At 35.8% G+C, this 26,006-nt stretch overlaps 2 protein-coding genes and 1 long non-coding RNA gene across 18 annotated transcripts; 1 reads left to right on the top strand and 2 right to left on the bottom strand.

Moving 5' to 3' along the window:
• Positions 1–12: 12 nt before the first annotated feature.
• LOC100651947 (probable phospholipid-transporting ATPase IA) lies at positions 13–22,070 on the top strand. 16 transcript variants are annotated; one of them, XM_048414337.1, is made up of 23 exons: positions 8,141–8,158; positions 8,831–9,185; positions 12,434–12,672; positions 12,756–12,854; positions 12,924–13,034; positions 13,122–13,369; positions 13,444–13,724; positions 13,798–14,092; positions 14,169–14,398; positions 14,476–14,852; positions 14,931–15,068; positions 15,137–15,289; positions 15,364–15,561; positions 15,638–15,737; positions 15,808–16,052; positions 16,145–16,270; positions 16,351–16,491; positions 16,578–16,696; positions 16,769–16,903; positions 16,971–17,075; positions 19,379–19,476; positions 20,032–20,224; positions 21,789–22,070. In XM_048414337.1, the coding sequence occupies exons 1-22, from the start codon at positions 8,156–8,158 to the stop codon at positions 20,175–20,177; spliced, it is 3,942 nt and encodes a 1,313-aa protein (XP_048270294.1). In that variant the 5' UTR covers positions 8,141–8,155; the 3' UTR covers positions 20,178–20,224; positions 21,789–22,070. The 16 variants fall into 16 exon arrangements, with proteins under 16 accessions (XP_048270295.1, XP_012175563.2, XP_048270294.1 ...); XM_048414349.1 differs by lacking the exons at positions 8,141–8,158; positions 8,831–9,185; positions 21,789–22,070 and adding exons at positions 10,502–10,723; positions 11,077–11,192; positions 11,956–12,150 and having other exon boundaries at positions 20,032–21,628; XM_048414346.1 differs by lacking the exons at positions 8,141–8,158; positions 8,831–9,185; positions 21,789–22,070 and adding exons at positions 10,502–10,723; positions 11,077–11,192; positions 11,749–12,150 and having other exon boundaries at positions 20,032–21,628.
• LOC125387158 lies at positions 8,236–10,556 on the bottom strand. The gene is made up of 2 exons (XR_007227706.1): positions 10,422–10,556; positions 8,236–9,226 (listed from the first exon to the last, which is right to left on the bottom strand). It is a non-coding gene; the product is annotated as an uncharacterized LOC125387158 (long non-coding RNA).
• Positions 21,928–26,006, bottom strand: LOC100642279. Its single transcript, XM_020868377.2, has 5 exons — positions 25,295–26,006; positions 24,924–25,157; positions 23,892–24,848; positions 22,836–23,459; positions 21,928–22,744 (listed from the first exon to the last, which is right to left on the bottom strand). Exons 1-5 carry the CDS (start codon positions 25,648–25,650, stop codon positions 22,081–22,083), a joined length of 2,835 nt encoding a protein of 944 aa, XP_020724036.2. The 5' UTR covers positions 25,651–26,006; the 3' UTR covers positions 21,928–22,080.

The raw sequence follows: 26,006 nt of genomic DNA, 5'->3' as shown, positions 1-26,006 counted from the left end.
CATGTATGGCCTGGGGGTTAATAATAAATAACCGATTCCGTCACATGTACGTTACTTCAACGTGTTTTACATCTAGTCTTTAGAATCTAGGTAGCGCCTATGACAGACGACGTAGATCTCGATAGTGTCGCTCCCGCGGCTTGCATTTCTTCGAAATATCGTGTGCGAGCTACTGATTCGTGCAGATCCTTGAAACGTTTCAAAAAGAAAGAGAAAGTCAAAGATTGAAAGTAACCAGAACACAGAATCCGTTATATCGGCGCTGACGATCGGTTGATTATTTTCAGATATCGTATGTTTTCGTTCAGGCTAAGTGCAGGACTCTACGTTTTCTTTTGTACCACCTTACCCGGGTGTGAAACGGGTGTGCATTAGTGGTTACTTTTCATGTGTTAGTGTATGCTGTGTAATTTTCTTGGAGTTTGCTTGGATTTATCTTTTAACGGTGTGAAATGCTGAGAAGCTGGCAACATGCGTACGGCACTATAGATACGGACACACGGCTTAGTACCTGTGAGTATTCACTTAGACATTTCATTCTCTTATTGACACAAATACGTTGTGTAAAGAATATTAGAGGTTATATTGTGTACGATCAACGCTTAACATTCATATAGAACATATCTACTAAGAGTACAATACAAACGTATAATACCCAATATTTATGTACAAATGTTGTGAGAATTATTGATACGTGTAATATTAGAATATAAATTATTAGCCTATTTTAGTTACATTGCATTTTAATGCACATTTTAATTCATGTTAAATGTCTCGTTTAAAATTTGATTTTTTCATTATTAAGTATTGACTAGGTAGAGCAAATATGTATTACAGAAAATGCTAATAAATTATTTGCCTCGTCCAATTAAGAATTTATTGGATTTCTTAAATACAATAACAATGTGATATTAGTCATATATAGTCAAATAAAGTTATACTTTTCATTGAATGATCTCATAGAAACATCCTTTCAAGCTATCAAGATTTCAAGCTATCACTCTCTTCATACAAACAATAGGCATACAACATTTAATATAATTATTAATACAACATGTAATATCAAATATTACATATCTATCGCATTACGGAATGAGCTGTGAATGAAACGCAACTCGAATGACTCAAGCTGGGGGCGTAATTGCATTTAATTCAAATTAAAATTTGTTCATGTCGCGTACACCCATCGTTTCTGATTAGATTCAACGATTACACAAGGACGAAACTGTTGTTCGCCCGAAAGAACAATAAGAACTATTTTATCGGTGCTTTATGCTTTTACATCATCGACGCGATCGACGATGTTAGATCTAGATTGTTATAGGTGTATGTAAACTACATTTATGGAATTTTCGCGCGAATAGGCTGAACGTTGCACTTCAGTTTGACTACTTGTTGCATAATGCATCGATCTGGGTGACCTAACCGAACTGTGCAACGTCTTTATGCATTCGCTGTTGTTTGCATTTCACACGTGTGCAGTAGTGTGCACTTGTGAGGCACTCGTCAAACAATGTACAACTATATGCGAATTGTCGCGCGATAGCCGGTACATATGTTCTAATGTATGAAAAGTCGATACGTTTCGTTTCTTTCATTCAACAATATCGACTGGTGGCCTTGTAATAATTTCACCCTGAATGATCGATAACACGGTTAGCGTGTTAATACTAAACGGAAGGCTCGATGATATCATTTGTTGATGGCCTAGCAGTAGCGCTTGCACTTTTGAGTCCCCAAAGAGACATTGATAGAGGATCCCTCTGAATCCGCGTGGGTGTATGTAAGATAAGTGATATAAGCGGTCAAATTACCAGTGATACGTAATACTGAAAGATTCCACAACATCAGTATTTGTCCTTGTTAGAGTATTAATAGCCAGTGCAGAGCGATTTTTAGAATTTTATATTAGCAATAAACCACGAAGGCAATTTGCTCCACGCTATTTTGCTTTTGACTGAGAAGGATGTTTTTGAGATGAAGTGACGGATGATGGCCGATGTTTGGAAATCATCCGGCTATCGAGTATCATTTATTTGAAATATATATTCGAAGACTAGCGCTATGATTCCTGAGGGTTATGATCATGAATTGGGAAATTCATTCCGCCTTCTGATAAGAGAACTGTGAAAGTCCTGAAAGACTGGAAGATATATAAAGGAACATAGTACAGGGAACAAAACAATATTTATTAATACTTCAAATTTGTATAAAAAGTTACAAATAAAAAGTTACATATTTTGACCATTTTAGTAATTTCATTGTTGAAGATGCGGCGTGATTGAGAAGAGAATTCTTGTAGCATGAGTAAGATTAGGGCAAAGCCTCGTAATTGTAAGAAATTGCGAAATGTATTTCACTTAAATCCTCTAATCCTACATTGATTTTTATATGGAACTCGAATTCATTTGATTATTAAAATACATTTCTAATTGATTTTCGTGGCTATTTTTAGGTGTTGAACCTCGTTTAAACAAATCAACTTTTGGTATTTAATAGTTAGTTTTATTTATTTCTACAGGTAAAATGTATTTTAAAATCGTTCGAGACCGATTATTGTTGCAACTGTTCGATTTTGACGATCGACCAACGAAACGCGTGCACTTTGTTTAACTGAGCTGAAAAACGCGGAACAAATCTCCTCTCACGTGAACCGCATATGTTGCTGAACGTCGGCCAGGTTTTCATTACGTTTTCGTCCCGATTTCACAAAGTTATTTCTGAGAAGAATAGCTTTTCACGAACACATGTCAGTCTGACAAAATTCCTCTTGGCTAAAAATCTCCACCCCCAATAGAGTAGTCATTTCCTGTTGGATGGTATTTAAATCTAGTCTAGCCAATTGATCGTATTATTTCAACTAGTTCGAAAAGAAGTCCACGACTTTCGAATTGCAATAATGAAGTTCTTGGCTATTATCGAATATTCGTTACAAATGTATCCACGAGAACGCAATCATTAACGAATATGAAATTAATCTTCACGGTCGATTCGGTAATATCGGTTTTATTTTCGACATCAAATTTAGAATTTATATTCATATCAACAGGTAGTTCGGTATTCGTAATGGAACAAGCGTCGTTTCTATCACGTGTGCGGAACAGATGTTTCCAAAGACAACCTGTTTCAAAGCAGTTTGTAGATACTTGATCACGCTGACAACTAGAAGGTTCAGTCAGTGCCAATTACAAACGTGATTTGGATAGTTGCCTACATGCGTGATTAAAATGCAGTTCACCAGCGTTGGAATGTTCCTAACATTATATTCGCTGGTCATAACGCTGGCAGTGAAAATGCTGCAATATCGTGTCTTGATAATCACATATATATATATACATACATATTTTTATATACATATCTTTGATGTTGCAATCAAGCTGTTAGTTTTCATATTTCTGTTATAAATATGGCATTGAGAAAATTTTCTCTAATACATCTTACACAGATATATGTATAATTTACGTAACGCGAAGACATAAACTTCCTGCTGATAATGATTTTTCATTAGACAACATCGGTGGAAACAACAGTCGAAGATATAAACGATAGATTTCTGACAAATGACTGACCGTGCTAGCATGATTATACTCTAGTTCTGTTATTTGTGATATCATTAGATCTTGCGTTGCACGATATCTGGTCGTGGCGCTCGATGAGATTCCTCCTTCGATTGCGGCGTAAAATATTAAAAACGAGTGGGGTTCCGCTTCCATTGTTCCATTTGCACGCGAAGTAAGTGACCTGTGCACGATCCTCTCATATAAATTCATCAGAAAAATCGTTCCTGTTGTCGGTTATGCTGTGTGCGGTTTGTCTGCTTTCTTTCTTAATTCATTTCCCAATTCCGTGCTAGGGGAAGGACATAGGAGCTCATTTTGAGGGTGTGGCGTCACGTGTGTCCTATCGACGGAATCAACGCCGTCAACGATCGCAAACATGAAAGTTGGCTTCGTAAATAGACGTGCCAATATATCTCTCGGTATACACATACAGTAGATGATCAGTGGGAGATGGGAAGGGCCGCTCCTCCTTGTTATGGCATTCCCCCGACTTATCCGCTTTTATTTCCGTCTCGAAAAACACGGTTGCACCCATAAGCCAATTACACGGATCATGCGATCTTTTTTATTATAACCCACCATCTTAGCATGTTTCAGCTACATCGTGTTTGTATCTGATTTCAAATAGATTTCATCGAATGGAAAAATTGTTTCGTCATTTGTCACGTTTTTTTTTTCCTCCTTTCATAACCATTCAGATCGATATGGGTTTCTTTGATGTATTTGTTCGATATACGAGAAGACAGAACGTTTACGATTATAAATGGAATTTCCCGCGAAATTCAATATGCCTGGCTGCATCATCATTGGCGTAGATAGAAAGCCAACGATAATACGGCAACACGCTGGACGAAAGATGAGAAACACTTATACGTGGAAAACGTGTACAGTCGAGTGAAAATCGATGCGTATAAAAGCTCTCTTGGGGATTAACATTTCGGTGAATAGTTCGAAAGTGTAACGTCCTTTGCAAATCCTGGCAACCCACTTCCGCTAAAGGGCGGTCCTTGGTAATAACGGGACTTAGATAAGAATTGACTATGTTTCTACGTCTCGTGACCCATGACTCGAGCCTGGTCACTAGTATATGCCTATGTAATTATGTGAAATCGATAAAATTCAATTATTCGCCGACTCTTCGATCAATTTATTTCAATCGAGATATCGATTTGTTCCTATTATAAATGCCATCGCATTCCTTATTAGTATATTCTTCCTCTCCTTTTTTAACATTGGTATCATACCGTTTATTATACAATTTATTCTACAATTTGTTATGCGAAAAGACCTTGGTTTTATTCGATGAAAATCTTCGTGGAACGTCGATGTATTTATCAAATATACGCGTGGATTTTGCATTTTATCAATAATAACGCGAACGCGCCACGATAAGTAGCGTATGGTAATAACGCAATAACAACGTGTATACGTATCTCATTACTTTTGATACATCTCGTTCCCTATTGCCTCTTATTTACCAACCTGTTTATTTCGGCATTGTGACTTAATTTTTTGTATTTGCTGTTTCCTATCATGTACAAAGGTATAGTATTCCCTTCGTATTTCAGCATTTCATAGAATGTAATTTCAGCAATCTGTAACGTATAAATTGATGGATAGTTTGTTGTAAGTGCCACTCAGTTTGATCGCCTTAAGTAGAATAAGCAACGGTAGTCAGACACGACAGTTAAGTCCTCTTCTTATAGAAATTCTAATACAAAAACTGCTTCTAACTTTCCTATACTACTAAACTCTATCTCTACGACATTATGAGATCAATTTCGCCCATTCTATCTAATTACTGGTAATGATCAACTTCTAGTAGTTCAAACACAAAGAGGCGTGCGAGGAATAGTAGTCTGACGTAGATCGCTTAATTCACTTCCGCACGATCCTCCACGTAATGGAAACCACTCCCTCAACCTGTTTGTACTATCAGGCTACTTTCTAACATCGCAATAATACAATATATTTCGTTGATTCTATCCATTCGATTTAATCGTTTGTTATTATTGATCAATTCGATGAAATTAATTAAGACGAGCAATTTCTTAAAAGTACGATAAAACTTTCTCAGAACAGGCAATGATTTTATGGAACGATTTTATGGCCTAATTCGTCGATCGAATGGTGACTAAGTCTAAGCGAGCAAGTGGCACGCGCAGAAGATCGTAGGCGGTTTATATCAGGGAGAGACGAGAGCCGACGCGTCTGTCAGGTAATAGTGTACGTCGTTCCGTCGACATGAAAACCCGCGTCCAAGAAGGGAGACGAAGAAGTAGTACACGTGTACGCGTGTTGTTTTTAGGGATAACGAGAGAGATGGAAGAGTTAATGAACGGATATCGTCTGGTGCACGTTACACCGTTCGACTGTTTCTTGCCATTGCCTGTCCAAAACATGCTTATTAAACTAATCACGAATTAATTACCGTTATCTGGCGCGCAGCGTTCACTGGTTAATCGCGTCGTGGAATTACACTTCAAAACGTAATTTTATCTTTTTCGAATACTGTAACACATCGGTGATAGTGCAGAATATTACATTCAGTGCTTTATCGTACGCAGAGAAAATTTCACAGATTTTAAACGTGATAGTGAGCAAGTTGTCAGAATGAGTTATCGGACTATATTCGTTTTCAAGAGCTCGTTATCAACTTGAGGAGATTTCAACCGTAAAAAATCACAAGATCGACGTGATAAAATATCGAACGATTTTTATATGTAAAATATTAGACCGCAGGCAGCAAAAGTGTACGAAGTCGACACATTGCGTGAAACTTATCAGCGTAAAATTTTCTAAATACCATGGTGCCTCTTGGCGGTGAGATTTCTATCTGAAACGAGAATTTTATGAGAACCGACCACGTCAAGAAAATATTTTCCACGAGTGTTTGGTCGTCCTTCGAAAATTTTCGATTTTCTTGCCTGGTTTCGCCATATCATCAGACCATATCTATCGATTGTTCGTGGATTTCATTTTACACCCGATATCACCAAATGATACGTTGCAGTATGATTGCGTTGATCTTGATTACATAGACCTCGTGAATTGCTCGAGTAGTTGCACATCTTGTGTTATTCTGTGTCATTATTAGACGTTGCCGATTTGTGTTTATAATAATACGAGCAACCTTGATTAAGTATTTTCCTGTAATATTCACGTTCGGTCGAAACTACGGTATTTCGCTTCATTGATTAGTCGCTATTTAACTTCAGTTTTTGACGTAAATGTTTGATATCAAAGATCATAGAGAACAATTCCGAAACATGGCTCCTGATAATCGGTAGTTTCGTGCTATGGTTGATCAACGCAGCCAAAAATTTTCACACGTCCTAATCCACTTGATGCCGGCGTTTGTACGTGGCTATGACTGATCGTCATTCAGGGAAGAATATCGAAACCTCGCGTGGCAGAGACTTTACGGAGTGCAAACGTATTTTTCACACAGTGCTCGTTACATCGCGTTATTGACAAGGTGTTCTTTTCGTCGACACGCAAAGAGACGCTTCAGTGTAGATCAATTGTTTCCTCGTTACAGAAAAAGAAAAAGAAGAAACAAAAAAAAAAAAGAAACGAAAGAACGAAAATATAAAGTGATCGTGTGTCGTTCGTCGCGTTGATTCCTTTTCCTGCGGTATGAGCACAAGCTGGATCTATTTCCGTCGTGAATTTGTTCTTAGAGCTGTTTCGAATATTCTACTCTGTCGCAGGAGAATTGCGATACCTGTTGTACAACTCGTCTGGCCAGAGAACCACGTTTACTACTGAATCTTGATTCTCGACGTTGAACAAGCAAGCGTGACGAAACTGAAACTCTGACATAGAGATTCGTTACACGGGCGACGAAGAGTCCCATGTTATATTTTTTCTTTGCTGTTAGAAGCGCATATCGCGTTAGTACGTTCGTAGTGTGGCATCGAAGTGCCTTGCTAAAGTAGATAAGAAACGAATAATACCGATAAGTTGTCAATACCATTTCTGGTCATATTCGTTCCAATGAAGATAAAGAAAAATAAATTATTTTTGTAAGCTTACGTCAGTAGGAGCCTGATAAAATATAATCAAAGTTTCGACGGCCGAAAACCATAAAACGGGTCGAAGGACGGCCGCCAGAAATCCGCCTTGGCCTACTCGATTGAAAATCGTGAGTACATAAGTGCACGCTAATATCTGGACCTTCTCCTAAAAAGCTCTTCATAAATAATACATCGGGTGTATGAATTAATTTAGAGAATAATCGTGTCATTGAAAAAAGTACGTGACCAACAATAAGGATTCGTGTAAGCACAAATTCAACGCAAACTTCTACGAACATTCCTCTTCGTGTTATCTGGTTTCATTGTATAAATAAGTAGAAGTATTCTTACAATATATCTACTGCCTGTCTGTCTTCGTCTGATATGATGTTCGTTTCTTCTAGCGAGTTTTTACATCGAGCTCTAATAGATTCACATTGTAACACTGTAACCACATATGTAACCCATACAAACGCGATGAATTATCATCGTATAACCGTAAATTGTCGCAAAGTGCTCGTGTCGTGAACTGTGTCTCGTGCACACCCAGAACATCAATATTTGCCTTTGTTTTTAATGGTATCGTTAAATCCACAGACTTACCATTTTTCAACATCCACAAAGTACTTTCAAACAGTGATCAAACTCATTTCGAATTCTTATTACGTCCTGAATTATTTTATGTTGTTCGTACGTGTATTCTTATTTAGACGAATTATTACAATATGTACCTCTACAATATGTATGTCTTTACATTGTATATTCTTAACATCATCGGCATTACATCATCGCAAATTATGTTCGTCGAAAGACGATCGTATTTTACCGCTTGATCGTAATCTTCACCTACGCCTCGTTTTATTTTCAAAATAGATATGTTTGCGTAGCTTTAAGTATCTGTCCGCCTTATTATTACATATCAAGGAGAAGAAAATGCATTATCGAATCGGGATACGAATCGTGATAATTTGATCTGGGATAATTTAATATATATACAGATAGTACTTATCATATTAAAAATATGGTTGGCGTTTGTTGATCCACAGATTCTACAATATACTCGGTTAGATAAAAATCAAAATTTAGATAAACCATAAAATCATACCATAAAAATTCGAATCCTGAGTTTTCTACTGACTTAATAACCGTTTCGATAAACGAGTCATCTAAATGTCTAACACACTTTTCTCCTTAAGCTAAATACTAAAGATAGCCAACATTAGCTACATTAATGAATTCGATCTGATTTAGGCCCCGCTGCGTTCAATGCAACCAACTGCCAGGGGGAGCCCCCAGGTTCCCAGTCCTGGCTTGTTACGTCCATTTACACCTCCGGATCTTTCTTCTATACCTCATATGGACGGTACACCCCCACAAAACAGCGGTGTTCGTAACAGTTCCTCATCCGTGAGCGGCCAAACCAACGATGGTGCCCAACAACAATCCGGTCCATATATCATCGGTAGTCCCATCGATCTCGGCAACATCGATAACGTCGACAATATTGGCCTACGTATAGATTCTCTGACGACTGGGATTGGGAGCCGAAGAACACGTGAACACATCGAACTGCGGGAAGCTGGAGCGCACGAAACAAGTTCCGAAGGTAAAACATGTCCACAGGCTGTTATTTCCTGCAATTGGCGACTGGAAAGATTTTCTGTTATTAATAGACTGCGGATACAGTTTATGCATTTATGGAAAATTTAAAAGTACAAACATCTGCAGAATATATGTAAGATGAAGAAATATACAGAATATCAAGAGTAGAGCAGACGTTATAGCATTTAATAGATGAAACACAGCTCTATTCAGATTCTATTCTTTTAATCGTGATAAAAAATGATTTGACAAAAAATATTCGGAGTCTAGTTATTCACAATACTATGAATATAAATACGCTATAAATAAGCTCGTAATATGATAGCTAGCCACAAAGTCGTATTGTTCTTTGTGGTCGTAAAGATACATGCCAAAAGGATATATGTTGATAGAATTTCTAGCCGCAAATTGAAATCTCTAATACTGAATGACAGTAAATATTCGGTAGCGAAATTAAATTTTAAGTTTTCGAAGTAGAATTTATTCGGTGTTTAGATCCTACATATTGTAGAATATTTACGCTGAATAATTCTTGTCGTTCCTATTGTTTAATTCGAGATACATTCTGAAATATTATAGAAAGTGAAAAATCTAATAAGAGCTCCCCGTTTTCTTTGTATTTTACATCGTAATATTGTTCCATTAAAATAGCGCGAACGGATTGTCCAATAAAGTATAACATCAGTAGCGCGGAGCTACCTCCAGTCCACCCCAGCGGAAATGTCCTTGGCCTATAGTCTCGGAGCATCGGCGTTGTATATTGACGCAACTTTACCGTACGTACATGTCTACGTATTCATGGAAAATACTGGTGGAGCGAAGCTCGGTGCTGATGCCAACTTGTTGCCGGTAGCAGGCGCATGCGTTTTCAGGGTAACACGTGTACAGGGCTGTCACATTTTGTGGACACCCCCTTGTCAGTAGTGTACTAAACCACTTGAGAGCCTGTGTCTCTAAGCGATCCAAATATCCAACGTTTTAAGCCAACGTTTTCGATCTTATACGTTCGAACATTTCACCAACGTATTTATCTATTATATTATTTTCATATTGAAAATCATCCTATTTGTTTCCTTTAGTTATAGTAGTATTTTTTATTCATCGTTATTTATTTTTTAATTTTAGTATGAATAAGAATACAATTAAATGTTGTTGATCGTAAACGAAGTCGTACTAGTAACATAAATTGCACGTATAAATTACCTAACTATTGGCAATCTAATGGGCCGGATATACATACCTCGGTAAAGAAGTCGCTGATGACCAGTGCCACCTACGAACTAGAATCAGTGTCTCCCGAGCAAATTTGCAGGCGTGACATGGTTACGCGAACTCGCGACTCGAGAATTTTTGCAAGAAGTACTGCGGGTTTTAGAGAACAGTTAGAGGTGGATTAGTTCGTAGGATCGCGTTGCACGTACATTCGTATTTCCGCTGTATCGGTAGGGGTGTGGCGACAGGCGTGAAGCTTCCGCCACGATGACGCAGATATGTAGTTTGTTTAACCGATCGTTATTTCGAGCAGAAAGGTGTTCGACAGGTGTACGTTAACTATCATTTCATAGGAAGTTTTATTATAGGAAGACGTGCGTAGATCTTCACAGAATGTTGGCTGTCTATATTGTTTTCTTTCATGGATTAAGCAAGTTCCAAGTCGGCTGAATAAAATGTCAAAATCGTATATCAATTTTGATCGTTATTTTCTAATCAGTAACGAATAATATAATCACAGAGGATACGTCTAATTTGTATTCTTTAAATTCAGTGCCTATTGATGTTTCTTATTCCTCCATTGTCATCGATTGTATTCAATTTAATAGTCTCGCAATAGGCTGTCTTTTTTCATTTGCAACTTTAATCACATTCAACTACTTGTTACACAACTGTTTTGGTAGTGGTGACGTACGAATGGATAATATATCGCCGGAAGTAATTATTACGTGATTGGTGTTGAGAAACTATGGGATATACGAGCTCAAATATTTTGCGTGCACGCGTGTCGTGGAATAATGTATGTACACTATCAAAGAATAATCATTTAACACCCACGTATCGAGTTTGATACTATGCAGTTTTTGTTTTGCGTAATACGATCTAGATGCAGCAGATACGACTAATATGTCTATATTCGGTATTCACAATGTATATACACAAGTGATAATACTCATATCAAGATGCTCACAGTATTGGTATAACCGGCTGTCCTTGAAATGAGATTTTGACAAATTTTATTTAAATTATAAAATAGATTCGAAAAATGTATACATTTTATATGCAAAGTCGTTTAAATTTCAGCTTTGCAATAATTATATAGTAAATATTTGTTAGTAATACGATGATTTTGTATTATTTTTTAACATTTTGTTTCACCATTTTATAGTATATATAAATAATACAAATACATATAGTTATGCGTATAGAATATTTTTAAAATTATCAACATACACGAGTTAAGTTGGAGATTTAATGATCATTAAAATGTTAGTGACATTGAAATGAATTCTTCTTGGGCGATATTATTTTTTATTGACCGCGATAAAATAGTTTTTTACGGAAATACTTTTTAGATATGCAGCTATAACCTCCAAGATGATAATAGAGTCCCGAACTACGTCATTTTCTTCTTAAATAACATAGTGAAATCACTAAGTTCTCTCTCGTCTCTAGACACGTCTGAATTCGTGTATTATTATTTATTTTTCGATATAATTAAACGAAAAGAGATGTGAAGCGTTACTGATTTTAAATCGTTTGATATTATATCATTAACACAGCGTCAAAGACATTAGATTGTGTTTGTAATAGTGTTGTCTTGTCGCGCGATAAATATGGATCGGTGTGGCAAAGAGAAGTAATGTGAAAGACATTTCATTTAGCAACCAGTAACATGGAAATAGCTCGTACGAAAGTAATACAATGGTTCAACGAACTCAGATCCCGGTTTCATCTTTATTTGTATGCTCAAAATCGTAAGTCAACATATTCAGAAAAAATATAAGTGGTTGATTGCAATCAAACACGCGAACATTATAGTTAGATAAGAAATACCTTCAAAGTTATATTATAAAACGATAAAAACGAATTAATAAAATATTAATAAATAGCATAATATGTATTATTAAGTAATATCGTATTACTGATTAATTATTTCATATGTAACGATCGTAACTTATTTAGTTTATTATAGTTTTAAAGCAGATGTTTCGATGAGAGAAAACATAGTAATATAAAATGATATATATTTTATCGTAGTTGGTCCCATAAGGGCGGAAAATGGTGCATCCCAAGGTGACGATCAGCGGTCTGCGTATCAACATGATAGTAGTGAAGAAAGGGTAGTTTTCATAAATGCTCCCCAGCAGCCAGCAAAATACAACAACAATCGCATTAGTACCGCAAAGTACTCACTTCTTTCGTTTATACCTATGTTTCTTTTCGAACAATTTCGTCGATATAGTAATTGCTTCTTCCTATTCATCGCCCTCATGCAGGTAATCATTAAACAAATCTTACGTACTTAAACAAACGTTTATATGGTACTTTTTATTACACATTATCTTGTTTTTAATTTTAGCAAATACCGGATGTATCACCTACAGGTCGATACACAACTTTGGTTCCATTAATTTTTATTCTTAGTGTATCTGCATTAAAGGAGATAGTCGAAGATATTGTAAGTATCGCTAATCATAAATTAATTTTTATTATCCAATATAAAATATTATAATATCGTTACTTGCAGAAAAGGCATAGAGCAGATGATGAAATAAATATGCGTGAAGTGGAGGTTTTGAGGGATGGCCACTGGCAATGGATACAATGGAGAAATATTGCTGTTGGTGATGTGGTTAAGGTTGCATCCTATTTTTCCCAAGTTGGATGTGGTAATGATTTATAATTAACACATTCCTGCTAGAATCGCTTTCTTTAATATGCATAGGTTCACAACAACAAGTTCTTCCCTGCTGATTTGATTTTATTATCATCATCGGAGCCACAGGGTATGTCTTTCATAGAGACTGCCAATTTGGATGGAGAAACAAATTTGAAGATACGACAGGCCCATCCTGACACTGCCAGTCTCTTAGATACTGTTGAATTAATGAATTTTCGTGCAAATATTCAATGTGAACCACCAAACAGACAATTGTATGAGTTTAATGGAGTATTGCGAGAAACAAATAAACAGTACGGTTGTTTCTTACAAAAATTTGAGAGATGTTATGAAGTTGTATGTAAGAAATGTATATTTCACTTTTTAGACCTGTAGCTTTGGGACCTGATCAAGTATTGCCTCGTGGTGCAATGCTAAGAAACACACGGTGGGTGTTTGGTGTAGTAATTTACACAGGCCATGATACAAAACTTATGCAAAACAATACTACAACTGCACCCTTAAAAAGGTCTACCTTGGATCGACTGACCAATACACAAATACTCATGTTATTCTTTATACTTCTTTTGTTGTGTCTATTATCTGCAATATTTAATATTCTTTGGACCAAAGCTAATAGTGATGGATTGTGGTATTTAGGTTTACAAGGTAAGAAATTGGCTTATCTTTCCAACTTTCTCGGAGATGATCACAAAACTAAATAATTGTTTATTTATTTCAGAGAAAATGACTAAAAATTTTGCTTTTAATCTCTTAACATTTATGATTTTATTTAACAATTTAATACCCATTTCGTTGCAAGTCACATTGGAAGTAGTGAGATTTATTCAAGCCACATTCATTAATATGGATATCGAAATGTACCATGCAGAAACAGATACACCAGCAATGGCACGTACAAGCAATCTTAACGAAGAACTTGGTATAGTTAATTATGTCTTTACTGATAAAACCGGAACTCTTACGAAAAATGTAATGGAGTTTAAACGATGTTCAGTTGGTGGCAAGTTATATGAGTAAGCGTTTTAAGTAATTTCATTTATTACCTTTTATCTTACTTACTTGTTTTTAAGTAAAAAAATTTGTTTACAGTTTGCCAAATCCAAATATAAATGGCAATGAAGTCGCTACTAGTATTAATAGTGAGCTAATTAGAGATATTGTTGAAGGAAGATCAGTACAAGATTCTTCTCGTCCTGTTGATAAAAAGGCTGCAAACCATGAAAAAGTAGTACATGAATTTATGATTATGCTCTCAGTGTGTCATACTGTTATTCCTGAAAAAATTGATGAAACTGTAATTTATCATGCTGCATCTCCAGGTAATGTATTTATATTAATGTATTTATATCTTTAAGCACTATTCATAGTTTAATTTTATACACGATTATCTAAATAGATGAAAGGGCGTTAGTAGATGGAGCTCGTAAATTTAATTACGTATTCGATACTAGAACGCCCGCTTATGTGGAAATAATAGCTTTGGGTGAAAGACTTCGTTATGAAATATTAAATGTAATAGAATTTACTTCTGCTAGAAAAAGGATGTCCGTAATTGTCAAAACACCAGACGGAAAAATCAAACTTTTTTGTAAAGGAGCTGATTCCGTTATTTACGAAAGATTATGTCCAGCTCCCTTAGATAATAATGACCTTGAACAGAGTAGTTTGGACGATTTCCGAGACGTAACTTTGGAACATTTGGAGGCATTTGCGTCCGAAGGTTTAAGAACGCTTTGTTTTGCCGTTGCAGATATACCTGATAATTTCTATCAAGTGCGTACCCTTTATTGTTAATTCAATTACATTTTGCTCATCTTGAATAAAATTGTGACATCAACCGTTTTTTAATAGTGGTGGCGTGAAACTTATCACAATGCGACAATTAGTTTAGGAAATCGTGAAAGTATGATCGAAAATGCTGCGAACCTTATTGAAACAAAATTAAGATTATTAGGGGCAACTGCTATTGAAGATCAATTACAAGATCAGGTATGTGTGTAGTTTGTTTTCCGATATATGTTTTCAGAAATGAATGATGGGAATTCATAATGTCATAGGTACCAGAAACAATACAAGCTCTTTTACAAGCTGATATTAATGTATGGGTATTAACTGGAGATAAACAAGAAACTGCCATAAATATTGGCTATTCTTGTAAATTGATTACGCATGGGATGCCATTATATATAATTAATGAATCATCTTTAGATGTAAGAAAAGATTGAGAGCACTATATTTTCTAATCTTCTTAGAAAAGAGTTTTAAAATCAATATCTAATTACAGAAAACAAGGGAAGTTATAATACAGCGGTGTCTTGATTTTGGAATCGATCTAAAGTGTCAAAATGATGTAGCTCTTATTATAGATGGAAATACCTTAGATTTTGCATTATCCTGTGATATTAGAATGGATTTTCTAGATTTATGTTCATCTTGCAAAGTTGTTATTTGTTGCAGAGTTTCACCAATGCAGAAAGCCGAGGTGATCTTGTTATGAACTTATTTAATTTTTATTTGATGTTTCTTAACAAAAGCAATAACGTAATAAAGTTTTTCAGGTAGTTGATTTGATAACAAGTAACAAAAAGGTTGTAACGCTTGCTATTGGAGATGGCGCAAATGATGTAGCTATGATCCAGAAAGCACATATCGGCGTTGGTAAGTTACTTATTCGTTGACTTCATGACAAACAAGAAAGATGTATATTACTAATTTTTATTATTTCTAGGAATTTCCGGAGTTGAAGGTCTTCAGGCAGCTTGTGCTTCTGACTATTCTATTGCGCAATTTCGTTTTTTAAAACGTTTGTTATTTGTTCATGGTTCATGGAATTACAGTAGAATGTGTAAATTAATATTGTACTCATTCTACAAAAATATTTGTCTGTATGTTATCGAACTGTGGTTTGCTATTTACTCCGGCTGGTCCGGACAAATCCTTTTCGAGCGATGGTCAATTGGTCTTTACAATGTTGTAAGTTATAGGCTCATATTGTGCTATAATATAATTACTAGAATATATAGTTATTGTATACTACATGTTACAATATACACTATTTACATTAGGTATTTACAGCAGCTCCTCCACTAGCTATGGGTCTCTTTGATAAAGTATGTTCCGCGGAAACTCATTTATCTCATCCAGGATTATATGCTACAAAAAATACTGGGGAATCGTCGTTTAATTTTAAGGTATTGTATTCTTTGTAAAGTATTAGTCATATTTGACATTATGTTAACAATTTTGTACAATTTCGACATTGCTTACATAGGTATTTTGGATGTGGATTGCAAATGCTTTAATACATTCATCTCTTCTTTATTGGTTATCGCTGCTGGCTCTAAAAGAAGGCGTGATATGGGCAAACGGCCGAGATGGTGGATACATTGTTTTAGGGAATTTTGTATACACTGTATGTTTTAATTTAATAACTGTTTTATTGTGCTATCAAAATGAAATCAGTTCTTTATAAAAAGAATATATTTTATTTTTTTATAGTATGTAGTTGTAACAGTATGTGGAAAAGCAGGGTTAATAATAAATTCTTGGACGTGGGTCACTCATTTGGCAACATGGGGATCTATTATGCTTTGGTTTTTGTTTATTCTTATATATAGGTAAGTTACGCAATATATCTGTATTTTATTTACATGAAAAATTAGTGAAATCATTTATTAATTCAATTACAGTAATTTTTGGCCTGTTTTAAACGTGGGTGCAGTGATGTTGGGCAACGATAGAATGCTGTTTTCTTCACCTGTATTCTGGCTGGGTTTGGTACTTATACCAGCAGCAGTGCTACTTGTGGATGTAACAGTTAAGGCGTAAGTATATATCCAATAATTATCATAATATGTTAATTACGCGTATTTGAAGTATATCCTGTTACAGAGTAAAGAATACAATTTGGAAGTCCGTAACTGCGGCAGCTAGAGAAAATGAGATTCGAAAATCAGACCCCGGGGATATATTCAACAGTCATGACTACAGAAGCTCGTAAGTTTTTTTTTTATATCTTTTTAATATACATTATAGAAATTCAGAATTATTATAGCGACTCAGAATTGAAAAACCGTCACGAAACAAAGGCATATGCTTTTAGTAATTCATATTGGTAACTTATCAATAATATTTTTTCGTATGGGGTTAAAAATTCACATACATTTAGATACATAGCAGTATATGTACCTTGCATGAAAAATTGGTAGAGTAACAAAAACAAAATTACTTATTAATGTTCAATATGCATGGCTTATTGAATGTAACATTTTAACAAACCACATTCACACTAGAATAATATTCATTTTTATCGATGACAATTCCTATATAACTTTCAGAACTAATAAATCACTTAGAGATGCATGCATATAGCAGTATACAGTATCAATCTTGTTAAAAATGGTGTTTACAATTTGTTTTCATAATAGTATTTTTTTTCCAAAGGCCGAACAACTTTCCGATGTTTTACTATAGTAGGATTTCTTTATAACAATTATATTTTTAACATTTAATTGTCTCAATTGAGTAGAAAAATGAAAATTGCAACAGGAGATCGAAGTCGTATTCGAGGAGGCGATGGTTAATTCGATGTTGGACCTCGATTTGGTCGCCACGAAGGCGAAATAAGATCAAAATCTTCCCAATAGCGCGCGCAGCGCGTGATCTGTGGTTCACTCATCATACAGGGCATGTTTCAAGTGCACCATTCCGTATTCCATGTTCCTAAAGATTTTCTACAAATTCCCGTCCACTGTAAGATCAGTAAGCATCCTCATATTTTTTATATACCTTACCTATTCCTACCTAGTATCGTCTACCGTCTAATACTGTACGTGTTTACTTTTTTTTTTTATTGTATTAAACATTATACAGAGACTATTTACTATGAATTTGTATTGTTCTTTAATACAAATGTAGTATAAAGTCTATTACATATCTGCATATAAATAAGATTGATAATGTTTTCTTTACTTTCTACCTAGTAGAAATAGAATCATTATGTATACTTATGCAATATGGTATAGGAGCAAAAAGGAAGCTGAGGCATTTCATTAATTGTATCTCTGTTTGCTCGTATGGTTAATTGTCATCTTCATCTGTATTTAATTTCATACTTTATTCTGTTTTAATACTACAATTTTTCAAATTTATTTCGACCGATTTACAGTATAGATTGGTGATTATACTTCGTACGCGTAAATAGTAGCATCGAAGACCAAAGATTTTTCGAAGTATCGTAGCATACGAACGTAGAGAAATTTTAATTATTTATTTCTTTTTATTTTATTTTCAATCGTTTAGCACTTGGATACTAATTGGGTTCACAAGAATAAAGTTGCATTGAAATAATATGCAATAAAAGATATTGTAAGTAATACGGACAAGTGGTTGTTTCGAAAGTAAACTAATTCTTGTAGTAATCTAGTTTGGCAAATCACTTGAAAAAACCCATCGGTATGAAGCAAGTATTCTGTTTGTTAATGCGGTTTTCTGGTATGTTTTATTCGCGGTATCCCGTGAAGGCCTGTGCATGCCATCGCCGAGCTCGCGAGGTGTAAGTACCCCCAGTAGTATGTACGTAACTCCGTAGTGTTCCTGTAATTCTACACTTTCAGGCGAAAGCACTGCTGATTAACCAAACTGCATGATCGTTCAACGGTTCACTTGCAAGGGCACCGCGGTATGAATAATATTAGCACGTGTATCACAGTCACCATTTAATACAATTTTTACATTCTTTCTGTATCGAAACATGTAAGGATAGAAATTGAAATAGATCATATTGGAAATTAGTTGGATGGAAATTAGTAGAATATATAGATACAAATCACGATCTTAGTAAATATTTTTTTATTTTGTTACTATTTCAATTAGTTTCATTCACAGTGTTTATTCGAATTTTCAAATTCCTAAGGGCATATATGTGTATCAATTAATAGTATGAACATTCCCATTAATATATCAAAATTAAATTGTATTAATATAATATTAATTAACAAAGGACACGATTTGTATCCAAGTTGTAATAAAAAGCATCAAGGAATATTTAAATAGAACTCTTAAAGATAATAGAGCATCGATTAGAAGAATTATGAACAGAAAGATCTGTATCGTCAACTGATAGTATTTCTAGCACCGCATGAATCAATCTAGATAAGTGACTATTAGGTAGCCGGTGAAGAGAAGGCTACACGCGAGACATATCATTATTGCGGGAAAAGAATTTGAAATATAAGGATGAGGACGACCAATAGACAAACGAGTGTTTCTAAAACAATTTTGAATGCACGGCTTTCCAGATTGACGGAGACGGCACGGCTATTGAAAAACGTAAAAAGTGTTTTCACCAGGCGATCAAACGCCGCCTCCAGAGTTAATACCGATGTGGAACTATCACGTAAGTTGTTTTATCTAACGACGGCCTGCAATCAAGAAAAGCAGAAACAAAAGAAAAACAAGGGCAGTCAGAACGATGGTCCTTTTGTACAAATTCTTTGTCTTCTAAGCTCGCCGTTTGTAGTATTTTCTTTACTCGTTACTAACAAATATATTTACTTAAGTGCACACGCTTTGTTATTCACGACTTTTGCCTATTTAATATAAAAAAATTTTCTTCGAAATAAGCAATCTTCCACAATATTCGCACCTAGATACGTTTTAACAGTGTATATGCGCTGTATTATTATCAAGCTACAAGCTGCACTAACAACATTATTCTAACAAAACTTGTACTTTCACTAATCTTTAATTGTTAGAGTAACTGGTACTTGTCTCGAGTAACTCGTTGTCTTACGCAACGATGTCTTAACTTGTAGTTTAAGAATCTTTCTAAAATCGTAAAAGAGATAGAACTTATTCTGCAAGACTGTAAACCAACATCGATTATAAATAAGTCTAACATTTCCCTGTAGATAGTGCATGTATGTTAATTAATTTAATGTTGTAATAACAGAGATTAATAGGCTACGATCTTTGTTGTTGCACATGCTGCGCCATGCAGATGGATTTGCATTCTCTCAAGAGGAAGGAGGCTCGGTGACACAGACGGACGTAATCAGAGCTTACGATACAAATCTTCCGAAACCTGGCGGCATGTGATCTTAATTCTTCTAGCTAGAGAAACTACACAGATGTATATTCTATAGGTACTTTTTTCGATTAACGAAATCAAAAATAGAAAAAAAGAAAAAAAAACGAAAAGAAAAAAAGAAGAAAGGGAAGAAAAAGGAAGTTTTTCTGGGAATTTGGTACTCGCCAAGCCCTACGTAACGCCTGTCTATTGTGTTTCACAATTGATTCGATATTTCGCTTGTTCTTTCCTTGCAAAAGGGAGATGTTACGATTTTCGATGACGGGCCTTGTAACTAATAGTATTAGAAAGACTATCAAACGACAATTCTAAAAAGATGTATCCCCTGTTTTCTTAAATTATTAAGATCGTGTACGACTAAGAAAGGAAGACAAAGAGAAACCCTATAGGTGTCCTACGCCCTACATAATTGTTTTTGATACCCTCTGAGATTTACTATATCTATTATATACCTCAAATCTCGTCTTGTAAGATCTCGTACTTCTTATAATCATCGTTTTTGTCTTGTGCATTTAAATGCGGTGCATTTCTAAACTCATTTTACGCTAGATCTAAATCTTAAGAGAATCATTACGCACTCTGAATGTATATTCCGTTTTTGTAGTTCAACGGGAACGTAGTTTTTTTTTTTTTGTGGAATTCGATGAATTTAAGAAACGAATAATTATTGTAAACGGAAAGAAAGATTTGTTTGTGCGACTGGCGATACGTAAGGCGATACAGAGAGTTTGACTTTCGATTGCGAACATAAGTAAAACGTATATTCTAAATATGTACTGTCAAAACAAAAAGTATATGAATAAGAAAGTATTCGAAGAATTATCCTTTGAAATGTTTATCGTGTAAAAGGACTAACTAGCGTTCTGTCGATTGTCGTGATTTAGATGTTAAAAGAACATTGTTCCCACTGGATTCCACGTTATTCGTTCATTCGATTCGTTCCTTTTTTTTTTTTTTTGTTCATTGTTAAATCAACTTTAATATACATATTTTGCGATTATATATATGATAGTTGCGTTGTTATCTAGTCAAAAGAATTTGATGTAAGTGTGTTTCCATTCAGAGATTTACTCTTCCGGCCATTATAAATACTTTTTTTTATGTTTACGACTGATAAATTTATTATTAAACTTATTATTAAAGAAACGATATGTGCACATGTATAGCAACAATTTTGTGTACATTATATTCAGGATATAGTATACATATATGATTATATTCAGAATAAAAAGAACATAATTCAGAAATATTGTTTATATTGTTGCAATTGTTCAATTTTTCAAACTTATGACAATTGTTAGAGAAACATTTGAATAATTGGTTCGACTATATGTATGTATAAGTGGATTTGAAATTTTTATTAAAATGATAGTATAATATAAATATGTAAGTACAAAGCACATGTAGATATATTGTATCAGTAAGCTATGTATATAAAATGTATATATTTCTCTCTCTCTTTCTCTCTCTCTCTCTCTCTCTCTCTCTTTCTCTCTCTCTATATATATATCTATATATATAAATTTACTTAATTTCTACAATTCTTTTACATTTTACTTAATTTTCTCGTTCTTCTTCTTTCTCTTATTCTTTTTATTTAATCTATCTTTGTATTATAGCATACACCATACCCCTGATTGACGATGACGAGATTAATCATGCCGATGAATTGACCGAGGAGTACTTAAATTGCACTGAAAACTTCGACCACTCATATGGAAGACTTAACAATTACTACCGACTATAAAAATTTTATGTAACCTTTTTTTTTTTTAACGTATTTACAATTCTACCTCGACTCAGATTAAATAAGTACTCGAGTGATATTAATTCACTGAGAAACTCCTTTTCTTATTCGTCTTCCCTTTTTATTATTGACAATAAACTGCTAGACGTTTTAATCTTTTTTGTTCAAGTTATCATTGCCGGTTCCAATTTTAAACTAATAAAGAAGTTTTCCCGATCCTCCCTATATCGATTCTTCAATAAAAATTCCTTCGTGAACGAATGCACCGGATATTCGTATCCTTGAGCTCGTTTCTGACAATCCGACAACCAAGTCGCAACTTCGATCACGCGTTTCATCCTTGGATCCATATCCCTTAATCTTTTCTGCTCTTTGATACGAATTTTACTGTTTAAAACAGCGTTATGCCAACGATAGAAATATTTCCACGCTAAATCCTGTTGCCTCGTCGTCCACGTTAAATCTGTCTTTTCCTCGTAAATCGTATTTTGATCCCTTTTATATCTTATCCTGTTTAAAACGGAATTGAGGAAATTCTTGCTACAGCCTTGCTTCTGTTTCAGATCCGGATTACTTTCCAATGATACATCCTTATTTCTGTTAGACGTTGCAGCTAAATCCTTTGGAGGGTTTATTCTATCATTCGTATGGATAATACTATTGCCTTGTTGATGGCATTTCGCATTATTTAATTGCAGAAGTCTCAGCAAAAGGTCACCCACGTGCGGCATGCAAGGTCGATTCTTTTCAACTTTAGCCCAAGATCGTCGGTATGATAAAGCACACGGGTTCTTGTAAATCTTGCAAAGTCTTTCCATCACTTCGTATCTAAATCATCAAAACATTTAATTGAACAGACAGAAGTCTTTGTAACAAAGTAAGATAATTATTTAGGTACACGATGTTGGTGCGTATGTACCTATTCGCATGATGAATACGCAAGTAATCCCATGTAGTTCGCAATCTGAAAATCGGAGGCGACTGCAATCCCGCCAAAATCGATCTGCACGAGTGAAAATTCCCCATAGCGAGGCACTTTTTGGCGGCGTTCACGAGCCTCGCGACAATTCTACTTCTCATGGGTAATTTTCTCACGCCCAAAATTTCACTTCCAATTAGACAAGAAACACGATGACTGAATGCTATCCACGCTGCTAAATTAGGCGCGTTCCTGGAGCTCCTTTGAAAGACCAAGATCTCGATCTCCTCGGCGGGAATTCGGACGAAGAGGTCGCGATCTATGAGTGTTAGCTGCGTCGCCAAAATGTCGCTGTTTATATCCCAAATTGTTATTCTGAAGTCCATTCTCAATAATCTTCTTAATTGAACAGTAGTATTATTTTCCTTGTTTTCGAATTTCTTTCTTCTCTTGGATCCATTTCCAGAGAAGATTCGTTCTAGGAAACTGGGTTTTTCCTCAGGAGCAATGGTAGAATCATCTTCGCACTGACACTTTTTTCTTCTCCTAAACAGCTTCCTTCTGGTCGGTCGTTCCTTCTCCTGGCGAAAATTTCTCAGATGGTTCAAGTGCAGTCTCAGCTCCCTGTCGCAATACAATTAACACGTTCAACGCGATGACGATCACCGGTGACAGATAAAAGGCTTTTCGTCCCGTGACGTCTGTTGTCGCTAATTGTCGTATGATGAATAAAAATAAAATACACATGACTGTGGATACTTATGAAAATTTATATTTTTATAGATATGACCAAGGAAGTGGAACTTAAACACAAAATTTGTTTCACCTACCAAATGCCATAACGAGTACTCTACTTTGCATATTCTATGCATTTTTGCATAAATGCATAAAAATTCATGGTCTCTAATAATAGTACAAAATTCATTACGTATCTTATTATCCATTTTAATTTAAAATAATACGAGCCGCGTGAGCGAAAAGGCATCTGATATAGGCCTCGCGGTAAGCGTGTTGATAAGATGGATTTTCTAATTCAATATTTTTTTTAGTTACTACCTGTAAGCGGCGGAAGCAGGTCTGGGTCGGTACCAGTATTCTGGTGTCCAAAATAACACAACTCGTCCCTTCGCAGTAGTCCCGATCGACCCAAATCTACCAGACTGAAGTTCGGTATACGAAATACTAGCTGCCAATTGTCGACGAGATACAGGAAGTTTCAGTTCCGACTCGACGGGCTGTCGACAAATAGTGACCAGACTGAAAGATCGTCGACCTTGAAGAGTAGTTCGTTCTCCAGGTTGTACCGACCAGGGACCAAGGGCGTAAAGAAAATGGGGCGCAGTACAGAGACCGTATCTCCTAAAATGTTTGGAATGTTTCAAGGACTCGCCTCTTTCACCTCTTTCTTTGCCCTCCCACACCTTCACAGCATTCTCCATGAGGACGTAAATATTCTGCACGGTCAATTGCAAAGGGAAGCAATCGGGATCCGTTTGGATTGGACCAAGAACCAACCCTGAATGACACTTCTCTGGAACTCCAAAACCAAATCGAGATATTCTTCGCGCGAGACATTTCTTCGGACTCTTCGATTCTTCTTCTTTCGCGACAGCTTCGTTGTACCAAACGTTCCGTTTCTCCCTGACTTTGTCTTCGAAGATCTTGGCTTGCAAATTACGAGGACAAGTCTGACAGGTCGCGTAGAATTTGGTCTTATTGCAATATTTGCGATTGTGATCTCTGACAAAGAGTACGTCGCAAAGACCATCGTTCTTGCGTCTCTCCGCGAAGCAACGACAAGTAGGCCAGCTACGAGATCCTTTCTCGATTTTGCCTGGAGAAAAATCTTTTAATTCGGCCTTAATGTCTTCCAAACTGGCACCGGCGAATCTTATAGGAACAGGAGTGTATTGACCGTCTACCAGCTCGCTGTAGGATGGTCCGAGGTATAAGTCCTTGTGACGCCATGTTGGAGGTGTATAATCACCGGCGCCTCCATAGTGAGTCCATACTCTGTATCCAATTATAGAATGTATTACAACGAAGATTTCTTACAAATGCATAAATATCAAGTAACGAAAGGATCACCTGCACACCGCTCTTCTTCCATCTTTTCTGAAATCTTTCCGAAGCTCGATCTCCGAAGAAAGGATGTATAAAGTCGAGCTGCTCGCTGAACTTGCAGCGGTCGTTTCCGATAACGAGCTTCCGTTTGTCTTGTTCGCCAGCAAACTTTCGACTTGCTCGCACCATTTCTTCCAGAAAATGTTTCTTCCTTGTATACCGCCGAGTTCGTAATAGCTTACTCTTCCATCGATGAATCTAACGATATTAGTAGCGGTCAAAGCGCTATTTAATAAGTATCATCTCGTTAAGAAAAGTAGAGAAAGTTGTGAAAGCAGTTCATTTGTATCGAGCATCTCTATTTCATGACTTTTTATTTTTCAGCAAATTTCTACCTTGCCTTCAAGGTTTTGCGATGTCTCCTGTTGAACACGCTCAGACTAACGCATCGTAGAGGATATAGAGAAATCAGTTCGAAGCTCTCGATGGTAGGATCGAGGGTGCGCGGACAGAAAAACCGCGAGTTTCCTTTGAACACGTCAGCAGCTACGATTAACTTGGATGGCGTGAGACCAAGTGAAACTTGTCGAATTCCATGACCGTTTCTGGTGGTTTCAGCAAACGGAGATTCCACGAGGACGACGTCGGAGAAATCAGAGTACTCGGAAGCCAATAACTTTTGAATCCTGTTCTGTTCTTGCTCCAAGTTTCTCGTTCGATGACGAGATCTGATTTTACATGCTGGTTGCATAGAGCCGAATTTTTTTTTTTAAAGAACGCAGGAGGTAGAATCGTTTAAACGAGTCATCTACGAGATTCAGCACGGCCTTTACATTTTCTTGAAAGGATATCCGATTAATACGACTTCGTTCACAAGAGGTTAATCGCTTCTGAACGAATCTGTTATCACGACGTAATTTCTGTCAGGGGGAGTTTGTAATTGTGCCAAATTCCAATAGACCGATAGAATCGGAAGCTTGAAGTTGTATAAAAGTGAAGTAATCGGAAGATTATTAACGTTCAACTACAGTAAAACCTTGGTTATCTGAATTAATGAATATTTGAACCAATTACATCCTATTCGCACAATGAAACAGGCATGTTTTT

The sequence above is a fragment of the Bombus terrestris genome, chromosome 2 (genome assembly GCF_910591885.1).
Source record: "Bombus terrestris chromosome 2, iyBomTerr1.2, whole genome shotgun sequence".
Taxonomy (NCBI): domain Eukaryota; kingdom Metazoa; phylum Arthropoda; class Insecta; order Hymenoptera; family Apidae; genus Bombus; species Bombus terrestris.
Note: the sequence above shows the minus strand (reverse complement) of the source record. Positions and strands in the feature narration are given on the sequence as shown.